The sequence below is a fragment of the Petaurus breviceps genome, unplaced genomic scaffold, assembly GCF_028583685.1.
Source record: "Petaurus breviceps papuanus isolate PSGF00001 unplaced genomic scaffold, PetGlider_PUasm1.0 115, whole genome shotgun sequence".
In the NCBI taxonomy this organism is placed as follows: domain Eukaryota; kingdom Metazoa; phylum Chordata; class Mammalia; order Diprotodontia; family Petauridae; genus Petaurus; species Petaurus breviceps.
This window is the reverse complement of record NW_027185612.1, coordinates 6,412,811-6,433,653: the sequence shown is the minus strand read 5'-3', so window position 1 is coordinate 6,433,653 and position 20,843 is coordinate 6,412,811. Positions and strand designations below refer to the sequence as shown.

The 20,843-nt window shown below is 36.4% G+C and overlaps 1 protein-coding gene across 1 annotated transcript in view; it reads right to left on the bottom strand.

Annotated features, from left to right (window-relative positions):
* The window catches only part of DPP6 (dipeptidyl peptidase like 6), a 990,703-nt gene that overhangs the window by 428,624 nt on the left and 541,236 nt on the right, over window positions 1–20,843 (bottom strand). Inside the window, exon 4 of the mRNA XM_069084788.1 lies at window positions 12,151–12,245. Coding sequence (XP_068940889.1) covers window positions 12,151–12,245 — 95 coding nt within the window. The remainder of the gene's footprint in view (window positions 1–12,150; window positions 12,246–20,843) is intronic.

The following is a 20,843-nucleotide window of genomic DNA, read 5'->3' as shown; positions in this document are numbered from 1 at the left end:
ATCTATCTATCTATCTATCTATCTATCTATCTATCTATCTATCTATCTATCTATCTATCTATCTATCATCTGTCTGTCTGTCTATCTATCTATATTTCCTCCAATTACCCTAATGTTGAGAAAGATCTTATGAGCTACAAATATCATCTTTCCATGTAGGAATGTAAATATGTCCCTTCAAACTTCTCTTTCCTGTTCACTTTTTGTTGTTGTTTTTGGGAGGGCAATTGGGGTTAAGTGACTTGCCCAAGGTCACACAGCTAGTTTTTGTGCTAAGTGTTTGAGGCCGAATTTGAACTCAGGTCCTCCTGACTCCAAGGCCAGTGATCTATTCACTGTGCCACTTAGCCATCCCTACCTGTTCACTTTTTCATGCTTCTCTTGATTCTTGCATTTGAAAGTCAAATTTTCTATTCAACTCTGGTATTTTCATCAAGAATGCTTGAAAGTCTTCCATTTCACTGAATATCCATTCTCCCCATACTCAGTTTTGCTTGGTAGATGATTCTTTGTTTTAATCCTAGCTCCTCTGACCTCTGGAATACCATATTCCAAGTCTTTCAATCCCTTAAAGTAGAAGCTACTAGATCTTCTGTTATCCTGATTGTATTTCCACAATACTTGAACTGTTTCTTTCTGGCTGCTTACAATACTTTCTCCTTGACCTCGTAACTCTGGAATTTGGCTACAATATTCCTAGGAGTTTTCCTTTTGGAATCTCTTTCAAGAGGCAATTGGTGGATTCTTTCCATTTCTATTTCCCCCTCTGGTTCTAGAACATCATGACAGTTTTCCTTGATAATTTCTTGAAAGACGATGTCTAGGCTATTTTTTTTTATTATGGCTTTCAGGTAGTCCAATAATTTTTAAATTATCTCCCCTGGTTCTATTTTCCAGGTCAGTGGTTTTTCAAATGAGATATTTCACATTGCCTTTTTTCATTCTTTTGATGCAGTTTTATAATTTTTTGATTTCTCATAAAGTCATTAGCTTCCATTTGTTCCATTCTAATTTTGAAGGAATTCTTTTCTTCAGTGAGCTTTTGGACCTAGTTTTCCATTTGGCCAATTCTACTTTCTAAGGTATTCTTCTCCTCATTGCTTTTTTTTATCTCTTTAGCCACCTGGGTTAATCTATTTTTTTAAAGTGTTATTTTATTCGGTATTTTTTGTGTCTCCTTTAACAAGCTGTTGACTTGTTTTTCATCATTTTCTTGCATCATTCTCATTTCTCCTCCCAATTTTTCCTCTACTTCTCTTATTTGATTTTCAAAATCCTTTTTGAGCTGTTCCATGACCTGTGATCAATGCATATTTTTCTTGGAGGCTTTTGATGCAGGAACTTTGACTTTGCTGTCTTCTTCTGGTTGTATGTTTTTGACCTTCTTTGTCACCAAAGTAAGATTCTATAGTCTGACTTTTTTTTACACTGTTTGCTCATCTTCCCAGTCAAATACTTGACTTTCTAACTCTTTGTCAGGGTAGAACTCTCCTTCCAGTGGGGGTGGGGGTGGGGTGGGTGTGATTCAGTCCCCTGAGGCCTGCTCCCTGTCTGTGCTGGTGTGGACCATGCTGAACTATGCTCCACTTCCAGTCTCATATATATATATATATATATACACCCTTCTTCTCATCCTTCCAGGTTGTCTTGGGCTGAAGATTTGCTTCAGTCTGTCATTTTGTGGGTTCTGTAGATCTAAAATTTGTTTAGAATCATTTTTTACTGGTATTTGGAGGGGTTTGGGGAAGATCTCAAGCAAGTCCCTGCTCTTACTCTACCATCTAATGAGAAAGTTCTTATGTGTTGCAAGTATCATCTTCCTATGTAGAAATGTAACACAGTTTAACCTTATTAAGTTATTTTTTATTTCCTTTCCTTTTTATCTTTTATACTTCTCTTTAATCTTGTATTTGAAAGTCAAATTTTCTATTCTGTCTTTTCATCAGGAATGCTTGAAAGTCCTTAGTTTCATTTAATGCCAATCTTTTCCCCTGAAAGATTATACTAACTTTTTCTGGGTAGATGATTAATGGTTGCAATTATAGCTCCTTTGCCCTCCAGAATATTATATTCCCAGACTTCCAATTCTTTAGTTAGATCCCTTAATGTAAAAGCTGATAAGTCTTGTGTTATCCTGACTGTGGTTCCAGGATACTTGACTTGTTTCTTTTTGGCTGCTTGCAATATTTTCTCCTTTAACTGGGAGCTCTGGGATTTGGCTATAAAATTTATGGGAATTTTTCATTTTGTAATATCTTTCAGGAGGTAACTGGTAAATTCTTTCAGTTTTTATTTTACTCTCTGGTTCTAGAATATCAAGGCAGTTTTTCATGATAATTTCTCAAAAGATGATGTTTAGGCTCTTTTTCTGATCATGATTTTCAGGAAGTCCACTAATTTTTAAATTAGTCCTCCTGGATCTATTTTCCAGGTCAATTGTTTTTCCAATGAGATATTTCATATTGTTTACATTCTTTTGGTTTTGTTTTACTGTTTCTTGATGTCTCATAAAGTTATTAGCTTCCACTTGCTCAATTCTAATTCTTAAGAAATTAGTTTCTTTAGTGAGGTTTTGAATCTCCTTTACAATATGGCCAATTTCTGCTTTTTAAGGAATTCTTCTCTTCACTGGATTTTTATACCTTTTACCATTTAGCCTATTCGGTTTTTTAATGGTGTTTTCTTCACTATTTTTTGTGCCTCCTTTACCAAGCCGTTGACTCTTTTTTTCATAATTTTTTTGCATCACTCTCATTTCTCTTCCCAATTTTGCTCTATCTCACTTCATTTTAAAAAATCTATTTTTGAGATCTTCCATGGCCTGAGACCAATTGACATTTTTCTTTGAGGCTGTGTATATAGGCATTTTCACTTTGCTGTCATCTGAGTGTGTGTTTTGATTTTCCTTGTCACCATGGTAATTTTCTAGTCAGAAGTTTTTCTGTTCTTTGTTCATTTATTCCATTTATTTTTTGACTTTTAGTGCCTGGCTAAAGTGGGCCTCTATTTAAAGGACAGAGGTTACACTGTTCCAAACTTCTCCCCAGTCACCCCATCTTCTAGGCAGTAGAAATGGCAGGACTCCATCCACTCTAAAGCAGAAGCCCAATTCCCATGGTCTGGGGAGGGCTCCAAAAGACCAAGCTTTTCAGCAGTGAGGGAAAGAGGCAAAGAGCAAAGAGATTCCAGGAGCTTAGTCAGGGGCTTTAAGGGTTCAGAGTGAGAAGCTACACAGGACTGAGACCTTCTGATATATGTTATCCCTAAAAACTCTTCTTGGTTTAAGCCAGTACCCTGATTATTGCTGTTTTTTCTATATGACAACAGGTAGAGAATTGATTGCTTCACTTTTTTTTTTGGCAAGGCAATCATGCTTAAGTGTCTTACCCAAGGTCACACAACCAGTAAGTGTGTTGTGTCTGAGGTTGGATTTGAACTCAGGTCCTCCTGACTCCAAGGCTGGTGCTCTATTCACTGTGCCACCTAGTTGCCCCTGATTGCTTCACTTTCATTTAAAAAAAAAAGAATGTAAACTCATTTTAAATAACTTGAATGGATGGGGACATTTTGTCTTTATATCCTTAGTGGCAATCATAGGGCCTTGCATATGGTACAGACTTAATAAAAGCTTGTCAGATTGGATAGCACCAAATAAGTTATTTAACTGACAGGAGAAGGTTCAAAGGAAATATAATGGATTGGGTACATGACCACCAATCTGAGAGGCTCCCATATGGAAGATGCCAAAGACCTGCTTCTGGGAGTGTAATGGTTATGGGATTTGAAGTTCTTCCATACCCCTTGAACTTGCTGATGCAGCAGGAAGGGGTAGGGCAAGAGGAAGCGGAAGCCAAGCTAGAGTGCATGCGGTGACTGGAAGTGTGGTGGCAGCAGCGTGAACTCCTTTTGTTTGAGTCAGCCAGAATTTCTGCTAAGGAATCCTGCTGAGGACTGCCAGGGATGGCAACTGCAGGGGGCCAGAGCTTTGGGGAGAAAGCTGCATGGACACTGAATAGTTGCTGGGAGTGAGGAGAGGAGGATCTTTGCCTGAGGTAGCCTGTTCTGTTTTGAAGGCTTGAGAATGTGGGTGTTTACTACATTAACTACATGTGCCAACTTCATAACTACTGTGATGGCTTTGACTTTCTGGTTTTGGGACTCAGTTTTCTGGTGTTTGAATAAATGTTCTAGCTTTGTCCCCCACGTAGAGAGCCTGGTATATTTTGTGATTAATAACCATATCAGCATATTTATAGTTACTGTAGGCATTGTGAATATTGCATTGTTGATACAGGGAGTTAAAAGGACTGGCTTTGGGGTGGACATTCAGGAATGGTCTACCATATAATTGGGAGGAGGCCTTTTCCATTGCCTATATAGCTGGAACTAACAGTGTCTTTAAAAACTACCTGACTGGAACTGCTGTCACATCTAGAGCAAAGGAATCATTTGCTCACAGCAGGCACCACCACATGGTAAATGGAAAGGGCTCGATGATCACTGTACCCCATTAGACCATGTGACTCAGTTTTGGTCTTAGTTCCTTTTTAGTTCTATGTGAAGGGAATGGAACCTTCAATCTAGGGCTTGAACCAGGGGGATCTTAGAGTCCAGAATTCTAGACTGAGAAACTGCAGTCTGCCCTTGAAAGTGATTAGGGGTGTGGGGTGGAAAGACCCTGAAAGAGTACTTGAGGTACTAATGCTATGTAGTAACAGAGTTAAGCTGAGTTAAGTTGTGAACCTAATCCCCTCCCCTTCTCCAGAGATCTAGGGATCTGGAGAGGAAATTGTACCACTCCCCACCAGGGGCGATTTTGACATTTTCTTTACATAAATTTATTAAATGCCTCCTGCATATAAAGCACTGTGTTAGTAGTAGAGATACAAAGGAAAAATAAAACATTTCCTGTTCTCAAACATTTATTGGCAGGGCATAATGAATATTCTTATTTTTATTTTTCCTATGGGTGGAAAAAGGGAGCTTCATTCTATGCTTTCATATAACTAGGTTACTATGAAGTAATTTGATGAGGAAAGGAACATTGACAATTTCGGGGGGGAGATTGGGGAAATCTTCACAGTGGAGGTGACACTTGAGTTGAATTGAAGATAAGGCTTCTGATAAAGAGAAGAGTACAGAGCATATACCAGGAATGGCTGCTGGCTTATAAAAATACATGGTGACACAGGTGGGATGCCCAGAAAGAGCAAAGAAGGGACTAACAAGAGATAAGGCTAGAAAGGTAGGCTAGAAGCCATATTGGGGAGGGCCTTTAAGAAGGTGCTTTTCCTATTCTCACAGTTTACAATCTAGCTAATTGGGAAGGACACATTCACATGAAAGAAAACTTTCACAAAATGACAAATATAAATTAATTTGACAAATACAATGTGTAAGAGGAAGCTAAAGTCAAGTAGTCTCAAGTTCTACTACAGACATTGTTCCAGGATCCTAGTGCAGCCTGAATGGGGACACTTGTTCTTCCTTTTCTCATTTATAAAATGGTTCTAATAATACATGACTAATTTATCTCCCTCTCTGGGAGGCGTCAGGATTAATTAATTTTTGAAGAGTCAGATAAAAATGCTAATTCTACAGTCAGAAGGTTACATGATACCAAGTAGGGAAGGTAAGGCACAAAACTGGGAAATAAAGGATTCTGTTTTTATCTAAATACTCTTGGTAAATTAGATAATGAAAAAAAAAACTTGACATACAAGTGTAATCAGTGGAATGCTTTAAACAAAAAATTAACAGGCTTTATTCCCTTCTTCAAACATCACTCAGAGAATCCTATTATTTTTAAATATTCATCACAAGGTTAAAAAAAACTGATCTCTTTAAAATTTAAGCTCCACATTTAAGAAATCATATCATACTGGAAAGAGAATTGGAATTGGCATTAGGAAGACTTGGTGTTTGAGTCTCATATCAGATGTTTACTAAGCTGTGAGACTAGGCAGCTTACTTAAACTCTTTCAGCCTCAGTTTCCTTATTTGTTAAGTGGAGATAAAAGAGTCAGCCTTAGAAGGTGATTGGTAAGTTCAGATAAGATAATCTATTTAAAGTGCTTTTGAAAACCTTAAATCATGATATAGATTTGAACTATCAGATTCATCATTATAAAAGATCAAAGTTAAATATGACATACTCATGTAAAAAAGCCTTCCATGAGAGGCGGTGTAGTATGTAAGAATTTGAGTTGGACCAGGAGTTTTACAAGAGACTATGGTTCTGGCTTTGTTAGCCAGCTGTATGGTCCTGAGCAACAGCAAAAGCCATTTATAGATACTATTTTCCCAACCCTGTGACAGACCCTGAGAATACAAATGTATAATAAAGTTCTTTCCCCAAAGGAATATACAGTCTAGATGAGGATGAGCACAAGAGGTTAAATCACAAAGTGAGATCGCATATGCTAAGTATCAATAGAATAGCACAAACAGTAAAGTCTCTAGATGTTTAGGAAAAAGAAATATGCACATGGGCTGAGGCAGCTGGAGAAAGCTCCCTCGGGGAGAGGGTTGTGAGTGTTCTAGCCCTTAAACAAGTGGAGAGGCTGTGGCAGGGCATTTCAGTTAAGATGAAGACTAGGGAAAGGCAGAAATGAGTGAGTGGGTGGTCAGGGGACTGAAGAAGCTCAGCCCAGTTAGGTTCTCATCACCTCTCAATCTGGACCATCTCAATAACTAATCTTAATCAGTCACTTTGCCACCAGTCCAAACTGACATTCCCAAGGCATGAGGTGTGACCACCCCACTTCTTTACTCAAGAAACTTGGTGATTCAAGTGCCCTAAGAATAAAGAATTAGACAACACCGAGTGACATTGAAAGCCCATCTTAATATGGCACCAGTCTGTCTTCCTAGGCTTACATAACTTCTCTTTCTTTAGTGTATCCTATGTTGTAGCAAAACTGGCCTCTTTGTTCCCTTCCCAGAAATGTCTTGGCACAGGCTAGCCCCTATAGTTATATAGTCTTCCTCCTCATCTCCATCTCATCTCCATGAAACCCTGGCTTCCTGCAAGCTTAGTCCAGGGGCCAGTATACTAACTCTTACTCAAGACATATCCTGGTATCCACACTTATTAGTGGTATCCCCCAGGAAATAACTTTGTTTGCATTTGTTACATATTTTATATTTGTTTATTGTCGGTGTTGGCCCTCTTTCAAAGAATATGAGTTCTTTGAGGGCAGACACTATAGTTTTTGTCTTCATATCCAATGCATTTAGCACAGTGCCTGACACACAGCATGTACTTTCCAACTCTCTCATTTGCTGAAGAAGCCAAGGCCTCGGGAAGTAAAGTGATTCACCCAGCACCGTAGTGCCAGTTACTAGATAAGAAGGAAATAAATCCAAGTTTTTCATTTCCCGATTACAAGTATTATGCTCAGAGGTCTCTGTGCATTTCCATATGGCTCTGCCTTAAAGGCTTGTCTAAAGGAGGACAATGAATTAAACCTGCAAAACAAAATATTTGGGGGGTAGAGAGAGACAAGGGAAAAGGAAACACATAGATTTAGCTCAAGTATTTTATTTGCATTATATCTGTCTTTTTTTTCTAAAGGGCTTTACTGTGGGTATGGCCAAGGGTTCATATTGCCACACAAGTTGATCCAACTGTCTCTTCATACTGGTAGGAGATCATGGAGGATGGTAGAATTATTGGTTTGGCCCAGATAAAAATGGAGCATTTTATGACTTCAGGCACAAAAGGGATATTTATGGTGAGTTTCATGTTTCCATTGATGATGGAGTTCAAGTGATACTGAAATTGTTTTCTTTTAGAGCTAGAATGGGGATGGACTTGTGGTTTCACAAGTGTAGGTTAGCTCTCGAGGGAATTCTTTTGACTAATGTAGCTCAACAGCTCATCTGTAGCTTACAATCCTACAGGGTTGCCTGGTTCACTAAAAGGGTCTAAGTGGCTTTTCTTTACAGGTCAAACATTTGTTATGAATCAGATGCAGGATTTCAACTCAGATCTTCCTGACCCCTAGGCTGACCCTGTATGCAACATACCACAATATCTGTCTGGTTATCAAAGACATTATACAAAAAAAGAATGGTCATATGGTGATAGCAAAAGATAACAGATGAAGGTCATTCTCAGAAGAGAATATTTTAAAGCTCCAGAGGAAGATCTCCAGCACAATAGGTAGTTCTTCTAGAGAATTTAAGAGAACGTGACCAAGAATCCCACAGGATAAGAAGGCGTGGATGGGATAATAAGTTTTATCACTGAAGGGAGGATCCACATTGATGAGATCACTCACCTTTGGTGTATATTGACCACAAAACTCACTTCCACTCATTCCAGACATCATGGTGTGGAAGTGGCCCTGAGATCTTGGAGGTTATATCAGTAGAGTACAAAGTCTAGCAGTTCCTACAAAGCTGGAAAGGCTTTGAAGCTGGCATTTATAAAGCACTTTAAGGTACGTAATACACTTTACATATCACAACAACTCTATGACATAGGTGTTATTATTATCCTCATTTTAAAGATGAGGAAACAGTGAGAGAGAATAAATGACCTGCCTGGAATCACACTGCCAGTTATTGTGCATCCTTTGTTCTTGAAGAGGATCAAGACAGCAGAGAGGTGTAAAATGGTTAGGGCTATGTAAAGTCACCAGGGTCACTCACTCTCTTCTTTGGAGCCATCTGGGTCCAGTAACAAGATGTAGATCAGAATGACTGGAGAGGGCCCTGGATGCAGTGAGAGACCTCGTTTTTTTTAAGCTAAGGTCTTTAACAGGTTTCAGTTTGACAGAGGCAGTGCCCATTCAGTGATTAAGGCTAGGTAAGAAATGAAGTTGAGAATAGCCTCTTTACCTAGTTAAAAAAAGAATAATAAATCTGGGAGGGAAAGACCCTCTGGTTTTTTGGTGAAAACAGAAACAATTACTACTTATTCCCTCTGAAAGAGCCCAAACGATGACCAAACGGTTTGGCCTGGAACCTATTGTTAGCCAATCAATGAGAGACAGAGTGATTCTGGTTTAAGGTATGGTCCTTATGAAAATATCATTGTTTCTACTTTCAAATTATTTACATGGCATAGTATTGACATAGCTAATAAAATGTATAACATTTTTGTATGATCAATTTGAAAAGCAAGTAGGGTATAGCTGAAAAAGTCTTAGACATAAAGTCAGAAGCCCTAGGTTCAAGTGAGGGTTCTTACTCATACTAACAGTTGACTCTTCTCAGCTACAGACTTCCATCTGTAAAATGGGGAAAATAAATTTTCTACCACCTACCTCACAGAGATATTTCAAGGAAAGTACTTAATAAACCTTTAAGTATTATATAAATGTGAGTTACTATTACCCCACCACCACTAATACTATTTCTTAGTTAAGAGGTAGTGATGGGAAGTCTCCCTCAGCCATGTCTTCAACAATCTCAAAGGACTCTTATGTTTCAAAAGAAGAGAAATTTTGACCAAGTACCCAAAACTTATGCCAAGGTCTTAAGGCAAAAGTTCTGATACCATTCATGACATGGGGATGACTGAATTATACCCCTCCTCTACTCCCAACTAGTTCCCAAATTTTGGTCATCATATAACAATAGACTTATCGATCTAGTTAGTACTATCCCCCCCAAATCACTAAATTCCTCTGTGTAGATACATGTATGTATGTAATGCATATATGCATGTATGCATGTATATATGTGTTTTGTATGTATCACATTTTCACTTCTCTTTGTTCTCGTGGCCCCTCTACCCCAAAAGAACATAAACTCCTTGAGGACAGGGGCTGTTTCATTTTTGCTCCTGTGTGTGGTGGGTATAGGCACTTAAATATTTATAATGAATACCAGCACACATTCTTTTCTCAAACTGTGAATGTTAATATCACAAAAAAAAGGTAGAGATATTCACTTGAGGGAACTCATACTTCCCCTTTAGTTCATCAAGGGGAAAATAATATATGTGGGGTAGCTTGACACTCCTACTGATCATTTGTTATCTCTCATCCATGTGGATCCTTCCCCTCACCTGTGCAAATCACAAGTCATCCATACTCTCTAATTCTGCATGACTCTTGTCTCCATCCTCCAATAAATTCACCAGAGGGGATGCATTCAACATGCTGGGGGTGAGGAAGAGTCTTCCTCTGAGGTACAGGAAGGTTAAATGACTTTAGTTCAAGAGACTAATAGCAGACATACACTTGAAATCAAGGATTTTGAGACATTCTAGACTATTATTCAGGCAATAAACCATAAGTTCTCTCCTTCTTTATCATGGAGGCCACTAATTAAGCTGTCTAAATGTATCTCAAATGTATCCCAGGGATAAAACTAAACTAAGCACCAAAAGGATCATTATTAACAAGGTGCCTTAAAAAGGAGGAAAACTTACATGATATGGAATGTGTGAATCATTTAGGGAGATAAGAATCTCTTTTCTGCACCAAAGATGGTATGTGAAGTTGCCCTATTACTTGGCTGAAACGACTTCAGATAAAATATATGATCTGTCATGGGCTATTGATCTTAGAAAGAGAAGGCAGTTCATATTCTGGTATTTCATTACTAAGTGCAAGTTGTATGTACGGCAACCTGCTTTTACTAACCTGACACCTTCCCAGGAAATATTGATAACATTCTGACATTAAAATCTAGTCACCCTTGGCAACAGTCTCTGCTCATTTCTGCCTTTCAATGAATATTAGAAAACCTTTTCTGCACCTGGGATATTTGGAAATGTATTGAATTAGTTTCTTCCAGGTTCTGCCTTAAGTGATTTGTGGTATTTTTTTTAATGTAGAAATAGATGTGCATTCATTCTTAATGGGCCTCATTTAGTAAACTAAGACTGTTGTACTAAATAAAATACTGCAAAACATAAAGAGTTAGTATGCCTTACTTACAATCAGGAAGCAGCCTTTTTTACACATGGAAGACTAAGATCTCTCCTGCCTAAAGTCTAAATTAATTTATCTCTTAAAAGAAAATTATATTTTTAAATGAAATGAATGCTAAGTAAATTTACTTTGTGACAAAAGAAAATTAAATTTAAAATTAAAATTAAGCAATTTTTAAGGTAACAGAAGTAAAACCCTAATTTCTACAAAAACAGTGAATTATATTGCATGGAAATAAAACTATTCTTTGTACTGAAAAAAAATAGGACTGGGAATCCTAGGGAAAAGACCTGGGTTCTTTTCCTAGTTGTTACAAGGCATAGATGTCAGTTAGTCAAAATTAAATCATCTAATCTTCCTGCATCTCAATTTATCCACCTGTAAAGTAAGAAGACTGACCTAGATGACTTCTCTTGTCTTTTCCAACTTTAAAATTGCAAAATTCTACATTTCTGATCCATGTCAATTCCTATATGGTAAGAGTTCCAATTCGGAACTTTTGGTTCTGGTCTGACTTAGATTATTTGACTCTGTTTAGGAAAGTATCATTTTTGACCCTTGGTTTACTTTGTACTCTTTCCGCAGATAATTTGTCAACCTAATGGTCTTCTCTTTTAAAAATAAAACAAGCTCCAGGGGCTTAATTCTTATCCCAATGAACACATCAAAAAGGAAAATAGGAACTTCCTTTTTAATTGTTTAGGAAGCTATAAGGCATCATCTAAATAACAAATAATTACTTTATTTTTAAAAATTAATATTTCAAAGTTTTGGAAAAAAATTGAACTTTTCCAGATTGCCAGAATGTGATTCTTCTACTCAATTAAGACTTGCTTGGTTACCAACATTAGAATAGAAAGATTTGCACTGACTTACTACCTCCCACGCTATATATGTGGAGATGAATTTTCTGAAAGAGATTGGGTAAGACTTCTTGGAGTATTACATATGCATTGCTGCAATTGTTCTATAAATGTGTAAAAGCCATAGGACTTTATCTTTCAATTATATATGATATGCAACACTTGTTTCCAATACCTGCAGAGAATTTTCTGTACAATGAAAGAAAGTGAGATTCCACTTATTAAATTAGAGGAGGTTCAATTTCACATTCTCCTCACTGGCTTAGCCTGTGGTATTACAAGTTTATTGCTCCTGCCTGGCTACAGAGAAAGTTGAAATCTAAAGTCATTTTCTGCTTTATTGACCTGAAGGAGGAAAAACTGAAATTATCCCGGTCATTAAAGAAGGTACTTACAATTTTTTTGCTTTCTATTAATACAGTAGAATTATTTGTTTCAACATTCTGCAACATCACAGTTCCTTTCTGTTCTCTGTAGATGAATTCTTTATCTGTAAAAGAAAAAAAAAGGAGGAGCATGAGACATCAAGCAACTCACTCAGCTTTTGATTAGAAAGTTGGATGCTTTTGTAGGATGAACTGAATATTTCTGAAAAAAATCCTCTTTTCATCAAAGACCCTTTAAACAATGAGCACTGGAGTTTCTCTTGATATAAACCCATTTGACACTAAACCAGATTCTTCATTACAACTTTAGGCACTGTTACATGAAACCACACATACACACACACGTACACTTTCATGCAAAGTCAGCACTAAGAGATTTGCTACCTTTCAATATTAGGTCAGAAGAGATGGTAGGGTTATCAGATTTATTACACTTCAAATTGAGAAGTACACTCTATGGAATACATACTAACACAAAAGAACTCATATCTCTCTTCTTACCTCAGGTAATATTACATTGTTTTACCACCATTTTGTGACTCATGGACCTATATACAATAAAGACATGCTCCAAGCAGCCCTCTAGAATTATAATCTTAAGTTTTTTTGATCATACATTCCTGACAGTAATTTTTTTTTAGTATGTATGATCTCAATAAGTATGTTTACTTATTTAAGAATTAATAATAAAAGCTAGCATTTATATAGCACTTTAAGATTTGCAATATGCTTTATGTTTTCTTGTTTGATTTGCACAACTACTCTATGTGGTAGGTGCTATTATTATCTCCATTTTATAGGTGAGGAAACATATGCTGAGAGAGGTTCAGTTACCTGCCCAAGGTTATACAGCAAGTAAGTATCTAGAAGTAAAATTAGAACTCAGGTCTTCCTAACTCCAAGTCTGACACTATCTACTATGCCAACATAATTACTTATAAATTGTATCTATGTACTCCTCTAGTAATAGTTGCATGCATTATAAAATTATAGAAAAATGGACATTTTAAATAGAGGATGAGAAAATGATGAAATAATATTTAACCTATAGTCCATAGGGAGCCACTGGAGTAGAGGAACGACTTACAAACCAGGAACCTGGGAGAAGAACTTTTACAGGAAGTTTCTTTAATAGAAACCTCATTTCTTAAATATAGAAGGAACTGATTACATGACAGAAAAGGAAGATGATTGAAATTGTGAACTGGGGGGAGGCCAGGTGGCGCATTGAGTAAGAGTGCCGGCCCTAGAGTTGGGAGGACCCAGGATCGGTTCTGGCCTCAGATACTTAACACCCACACAAAATAATTGGCCGTGTAACCTTGGGCGAGTTACTTAACTCCAATTGTTTTTTAAAAAAAAATAAATTGTGAACTGGTCCAACCATATGTGTACCAAAAATGTATATAGCTGCTCTTTTTAATGGTGGCAATTGAGGAGATGCTTATCAATTGGGGAATGACTGATCCAGTTGTGGTATGGAGGAATGATTAGAGAGGGTAGATACTTGAGAAAGGGTCAAAAATTAGGGACCTATTTTGAGTGTCCAGGAAAAAGGTGAAAGGACCTATAAGCACAAAATTTTCAAAATCGCTATTGATTAGAGAAATTCAATTTAAACCAATCTCACTCCTATAAGAGTAGCTAACATGACAGAAAAGGAAAAAAAATAAATTCTGGAGAGGATGTGAAAAAATAGAGACAATAATGAACTACTGAAATTGTGAACTGGTTCATCCATTCTGGAGAACAATTCAGAACTATGCTCAAAGGAATATAAAACTGTGCATACATTTATACATTTGAAACTTGCGCATACCCATCAATACCACTACTGGGTTTATATCCCAAAGAGATAATAGAAAAGGGAAAAGGACCTGTTTGTACTAAAGAAGCAGAACTCCATAGGTTCACATGCTTTTTACACAAATGTTTCACCACCATTTAAAATTTGAACCCATTTCCCCCAGGAATATGTGGATGATATAAGGGGAAAATATGCCCCCATCCCCAGTTTGGGGGGGAAACTATTTTATAGCTTACCCTGTTTGTTATACCTTCTCAAAACCCCTTTTCTAAAAGATAATAGAATCCCAGGAATTAAGTGATAATGGGATAGATTAATAATATAATTATTTAATAATTACTTATAATATATTAATATTAATTAATTAATATATTGATGCATACTCTATTAATTAGATAACAATATATCAATAATAATATTAATAGATTACACGGGAACTCAGGAGCTACAGTTTTAGAAACCTCAGACTTTCAGGACAGTCACTAGCATCTTAAGGACAGTCATAAGTAAGATGACCTCTGGGAAACCCAATCTTTTAGGGTAAGTGGTTGTTGGGACAGACAGACCAGAGGAAGTGCTATAATCTTGTGATAAATGTATAAATCTCTAAAACTCTTATGCTGAATATAATCATGGTCAATTTTTAAAAGTGAAGACAGGCTTCTATAAATTTTCTGTGTGTTGTGGAATCACTAGAGATAGGAGAAGGACAATTAGTGTCCTCTATGTTCCTGTTTCTTACTTGGCAAAACAGTAGAAAGAAGTACATGGAACAGATGAGAATGGTTTGTGGTGACAGCAATTGAAACTGGAGATAGCGATGGGCTTAATCTTCACCAGAACATTCTGATTGATTGTCTGGGAACCCTTGATCTTAAGAATGATAACACTGGTCTACTGGTCTCAGTTATCTTTGTGTAAGGAGGTCCCACAAAAAAAGTGACATATATTTTAGGCTTCTTAGATGTCAGCGAATTAATTCTTCTGTCTGCTAGCATCAGGAATGGCAAATTACATCTGACTACATAATACAAATTGTAAAGGTAAACATATGGTTAAAGTATATTGGAAAGAGGACTTCATCTGAAGTCAACAGAGTTGGGATCAAATCATTTATCACAAAAAATTAGTTTGAGCTTAGGCAAGTTATTTAAGTCAGACTTCTTTGTTTCAATTATAAAAGATAATGTGGAATATTGGGGAAAAAACACATTGGGCTTAAAAAATGGAAGAACTGGAGATTCAAATTTTTCCTTTGACACTTGTCAGTTGATCTTTCTGAGCCTATTTCCTTATCCATAAATTGGGAACAATAATAGTATATACATCATACAGCTGCACAGAGATTTAAATGAGATAACATATGTGAAGCACATGTCAATCTTAAAATACATCATAAATGTATATTATATATGCAAATTATTCTATGTGCATTATTATAATGTGTATGATTATAAGTGCATAATATTATAATAACAAGAAATGGTAATGCCTTTTATACCTTTTTATTGTCTTTCTATATTAGAAGAGACAGTATGTAAAGCATTTTATAAATCTAAAAGTGCTATAAAAACATCAGTTACTCTTATTGTTCTATCATGTTACATTTTTGTATTTTAATTATATGTGTATGCATAGCCACTATAATCCCTAAAAGACTACAAATTCCATGACTTTATGTATTTTTTGACTTAGCACCTCTAATGGAGGGTTTAGGATCGTCTTCTGCATACAGTGGATGCCTAATGAAAGTTCAGTGACATTTGACAGCTATTTATTAAGTACAAGGCACTGAGCCAAGTCCTAGGAAGACACTGATATTTCAAAGGATCTGGGATCTCATCAGTGTGGTAGCTCCAAATTGTGCAGATCACCACTTGTTTCTCCCTTCTAATTCTGTGTATCTCCTTCATATTCATGTACTCCCAAAAATGATCTGTGAGAGGTTTTCCCCATGGCTTGTTTTTGTCATTTGCTGTTGTTTGTAAGGCACATGGCGCAGTAACTGGCACAAAGTAAGCACTTAACAAATGTTAACAAAAGTTTAACCAATTTTTTTCTGTGATTAGTTAAACAAAAGCACTTAAACCCTTGTGTCTCTCCCTGCCGCCCTCCCATTCTCTGCCTTTAAACATTCTACAGGTACCAAAAGGGCAAACAGAAACATACCTGTTATCCCTAATTCCTTCTGCATGATGGACCTACCTTCTTTTTCTCATTACTTTATTTATAAAGTTTTTTTCCTGTCACTTATGGTAAAGTTTTATTCATTAATAACACGATATAGGCTATCAATGGTGACCACATGTCCTTCTACTATACTTTGAGTGAACTGCAATTTTGATTCTTTGGTGTAATGGTAAGGGAATTTGAAGATCTTCCCTTGCCTCTTAATGGACCTCAGTTGGAGCCCAATAAGAGAAGTTGGCTTAGGGGAGACTTGTTTTTCAGGAAGGACCACACCTTTTGTTATTTTGAAATTAGGCAGTGGGTCAGAAAGGTTGTGATGTCCTCTGATCCTAAAGAAGGATATATATACACACACACACACTCTTGAGGTGAAGCTTTGCTTTAGGGCTCACTTACGGGAAAAGTGTGATTTGGCCTAGTGAGACTCTGGATAGCCATTGAGTCCCCTGGCTTTGAAAACTCAGAAGGTGGTATTTCTCTCTTTAACTAACTATGTATGTATGTAATGGTCACACAACTAGAAGCCTTGTCTGCTGGTCTATTGAATTGTGCTATTTTCTCTGTCTGTATTTTTTGTCTGCTTGTAATTTCTGTTTGTATTTTCTGAAGTTCAGGGTGCTGAATTTTTCCCTTGAACTAAGTAAATGATACATATGTTTGGTTAAAGTAAGATTATTAACCCTTTTTGAGTTGCTTTCCTTTAGAAAAGCAGATCAAAGAACCTGTGCTAGCAGCCATACAGAGTATGCTAGGGTGCTTGCTGTTACATGTGGAGACAGATATATTTTCTGAGGAGCCACTGTATAACATCACCTGAAGAATCAAAGTGTTAAAAAAGATGTTCCTCCCATGAATATACTAGAATCATTAAAAACACTGCCTAAGTACCCTTTTGTAATATTTGTGGCAGCACGTTCTTCCTTCTTTTCAGCTCTAGCTTCTGTTTGTTGTCCATCTGTAGTACCTATCCAAGATACATATACTGATGGAACATATTAATGAAATGTCCCTAAAACTGTAACAGCTTGAAGAACACATTCTTCACATTGATTTGATTTTTTCTATATGGATAGTTAGACTGAAGTAACTTTAGTGATTATCAGTCTCATTTTGTGAACTCTGCAGTCTTCTGGGGCTTGATTCAATTACTATATTATCTGTCATCAACAAATAAGAGAATCCAGAGCAATGGTACCCAAGGTAAGGGTGAGCTGTGGGAGAAAGTTGTAGAATAATGCCAGAGAGGCTGTGGCTTGATTCTAAGGGTCATAAGATCAACCAATCACAGAATGGAATGTTGGCTTATATCTCATCACTCCCACCCCAGAGACAACCTGTTGCTTATATCCATCATCTTCAACTGCCTGTCCCACCATTGGCCTTCTATGGCTGCATCAACATGGACCCCTCAGGGCAATTAAAACCTAATTCACTTCAGGAACTCATAGTAGCTGTCCAGATGAAATTTCCTGCCCCTTCCCAGCATATCGAAGTCTTGCATTTCCCCATCACTTCATGGTTGCAACAGGCATCTCCTAATTGTATTTCTGTATTCCTAAATAGTGGCCAGTAAGCAATTTTCACTCTTCACCCCCACTATTCATATTTTTCATTTTTTTAGTGGGAAAGAACAAGTAGCAAAAGATGAACAGATAGGGACTGTTTCAATTATATTGTCTCTACACACATTCATCTTTCTTCCTAACTTTCCTGTTTCCAATGAAGGCACCTCCTATGGTTTCAACCTTTTCACTATTCTTGTGACTGTTCACTCAACTGAGATTGCCCTCTTCAAAGTTACTAGGAGAACACAAAATAAGTAACTGCCTGTGTGGGTTATAGGAGAGAACAGAATCAAAGCTCCAAAGTGAAAAAAAAATCAGTTCTATTTTGAACATGGTTCATTTCAGAGGTTGATGAGATTTATATATATTTTTATATACTCATATATACATATATGTAACATATATACACGTATATCAATATATACATACACACGTGTATATCATCTCCAATATAATAAAATTGCCAAGAGATATAATTTAGAAAGAGAAGAGGGTCCAAAGCAGGGTTTGGGGGGATACCTACACATGTGGGGCAGAAGATGGATGATATATAGTAAAGAAGACTCAAAAGGAATAGTAATATGGGGGTAGGCATAAGAATAATGAGGAGAACAGTGTTACTGAAACCACAGGAAGAGATGTTTGGAAATAAAATGTAAGCATTACAGTCAGAAGCTATAGAGAAATCCTAGCAAATTAGAACTCAAAAGAGGCCATTAAAATTTATAGTTAGGAGAACCGCCTCATTCTCACATGGAGAAGAGGAGGAAAGAAAATAAACATTTATATTGTGTCTACAAAATATTAGATATTGTATTAGAAGCTTTTTACAAACATAACATCATTTGATTTTCACATGTAAGGTGTTATTATTACCCTATTTTATAGTCAGATAAACTGAGGCAAAGGTTAAATGATTTCTCCAGAGTCACACAGTATCTGAGGCTAGATTTGAACCAAGGCCTTCCTGACTCCAGTTCTAATGTTTTATCTATTGTATCACTTAGTTGCCTTAAGGACACTGTTCACTGCCTACCACACCCTACTAAATGATATATGTTCTTTCAAAGAAAAGATTCCAGTAGGGAAATTGTGTTCCTTTTTGTGTATTTTTTTACACCCTCAAAAACTGTGATGTGTGAATCAATTTTAGATAAGTTCAATGCTGCTCAGTTCTTTTAATGATAATACATTTCAGGAAATCAAATAAAAAAATATGATAGTCTCAAAAATCTGAGTACCATATAGTAGATAAAATTACAGTAGATTGTTCTTATGGACTGCTTAGCTTTGTCCAATACTAATGTCCAAATGAAACCTTCAGATGTCATGATAGTTGTACTGTGTGTCTGTCTGTGACAGATAAATTGATGTTGTGACATCTAACAGGCTTTGCTGTAAGGTTGTGCTAACCACTCACTGTTAAATAAAAATCTGTGTATTCCTGTAACTTTTTCAAGTATAATACTTCTATTTTGATGATAAAGTTATTGCAAAGAAACCCTATCACAGTATGAACACATTTTCATTTCTGAAATGCATAGTGCATATAAATAATAAAGTGCATATATTTGACTTTTCCCCAAGGTTTATACCTTTTTACTGTCACCTAATAACTAATTTAAAACAGTATTCCTTCTCTCATATTTTTCCATATTATTTTTTTGCATTCAAACAGAAGCAATGTCTATTCATGTAGTTTTAGATGAGAAATATTTCCTATGGCATACAACAAATAATGTTTACTTGAAAAAAAAACAATCTAGTCCAGGTGCCAAGACAATAGAAATATAAAATAAAATTCTTCAGTTATGGGTCTACATAAAATATAGGAATATACTTTGTCCTTTTATTTTGTCACTTGGCTTTCATGGCAATCCATGACTGTGGAGGATCTCTGAAGGTTTGGGTTGTAGAATGATGCTGCTGGTGATTTTATTGTATTGCTCTAGGTAGCCCAGGGCTATACATCTAAATTCTGAGACACTGTACTGCCAGACTGGGATCCAGGAATCTGGAGTTACACAAAGAATGATTCCATAGCAATATCCCTAGTTGGTCATATTGTGATCACCTTCCACTCCACATTTAGGGAGAGAGGCTGTAGATTCCAGTGGTCTTTTCTCTATGTCTCTGAAATCTTACACATTAAGTTGATGCCTTTAGAGGAAGTGACCTCTGTTTGGAAACCACAAGAAGAAAATAGGGTGATTTGGAAAGCTGGTGGATGATATCAGGACATTTGGGCGTGGCCAATGCAAACTTGATTTTTCAAGCTAAAGATTCTTAGAGTCCAATAGTAGGGCTGAAATATATAGTATTGTGATTCACAAGAAGTTGTATAAGTCCATCAGCAGTCAGGGAAGGTTTGATGATCTTATGCTATAGATATCAGATGGAAAAAAATCAAAGAGTATCTCAAGGGGTAGGAGACAAAACTGTAAAATTTTGAGCTCTGGTGAAATTATTTAAGTTTAAAAGCTATAATGATGACAGCTAGTGATGACAATTATAATTATGGTGATGACAATTTTTAAATGAGAAAGTCTATAAACTATTTGAGCAACTCTACTGAATAGTCATAGAACAACGAACAGATGACAATGTTCAGTCTCATAGCTCCTCAAGAATTCTGGATTTTTAAGTATATGAGTTCTAGAAATGTTGTGCAAAAATAGTAGGTATAACTATTTAATTCTGAAAGGTCTCCCAAGTATTAATATATAGGAAAAGGCAAACAGGCTTCTGATTTTAAAACTATCTTGAAAAAAATGCTTTTTTTTAAATCAAAGGAGTCAGCATATAATATAAAACAACCTAAATGAGAATGGTAGATATTTACCCTCCAATTCACATGGAGGGAGCAAAGTGACAAATAGAATTGAAAATGAAGTGAAAGGGAAGATAAATGAAATAATCTGGAAAAGACAAATAATTTCTTCTGCCAGAGATATACATTTCATATAAAGTGAGGAGAGGTAAATAAACAAACATGGGACCTTAAGGGAAGAAAATGATGAGGAAGAAAACAAAACCCAAAAGGTAACCAATTAATCAAAGATCATTTATTAAATGCCTCCTATGTTCCAGGCACTGTGGAGACAAAGACATAAACGAGAAAGTAAACTTTCTGAAGTAGA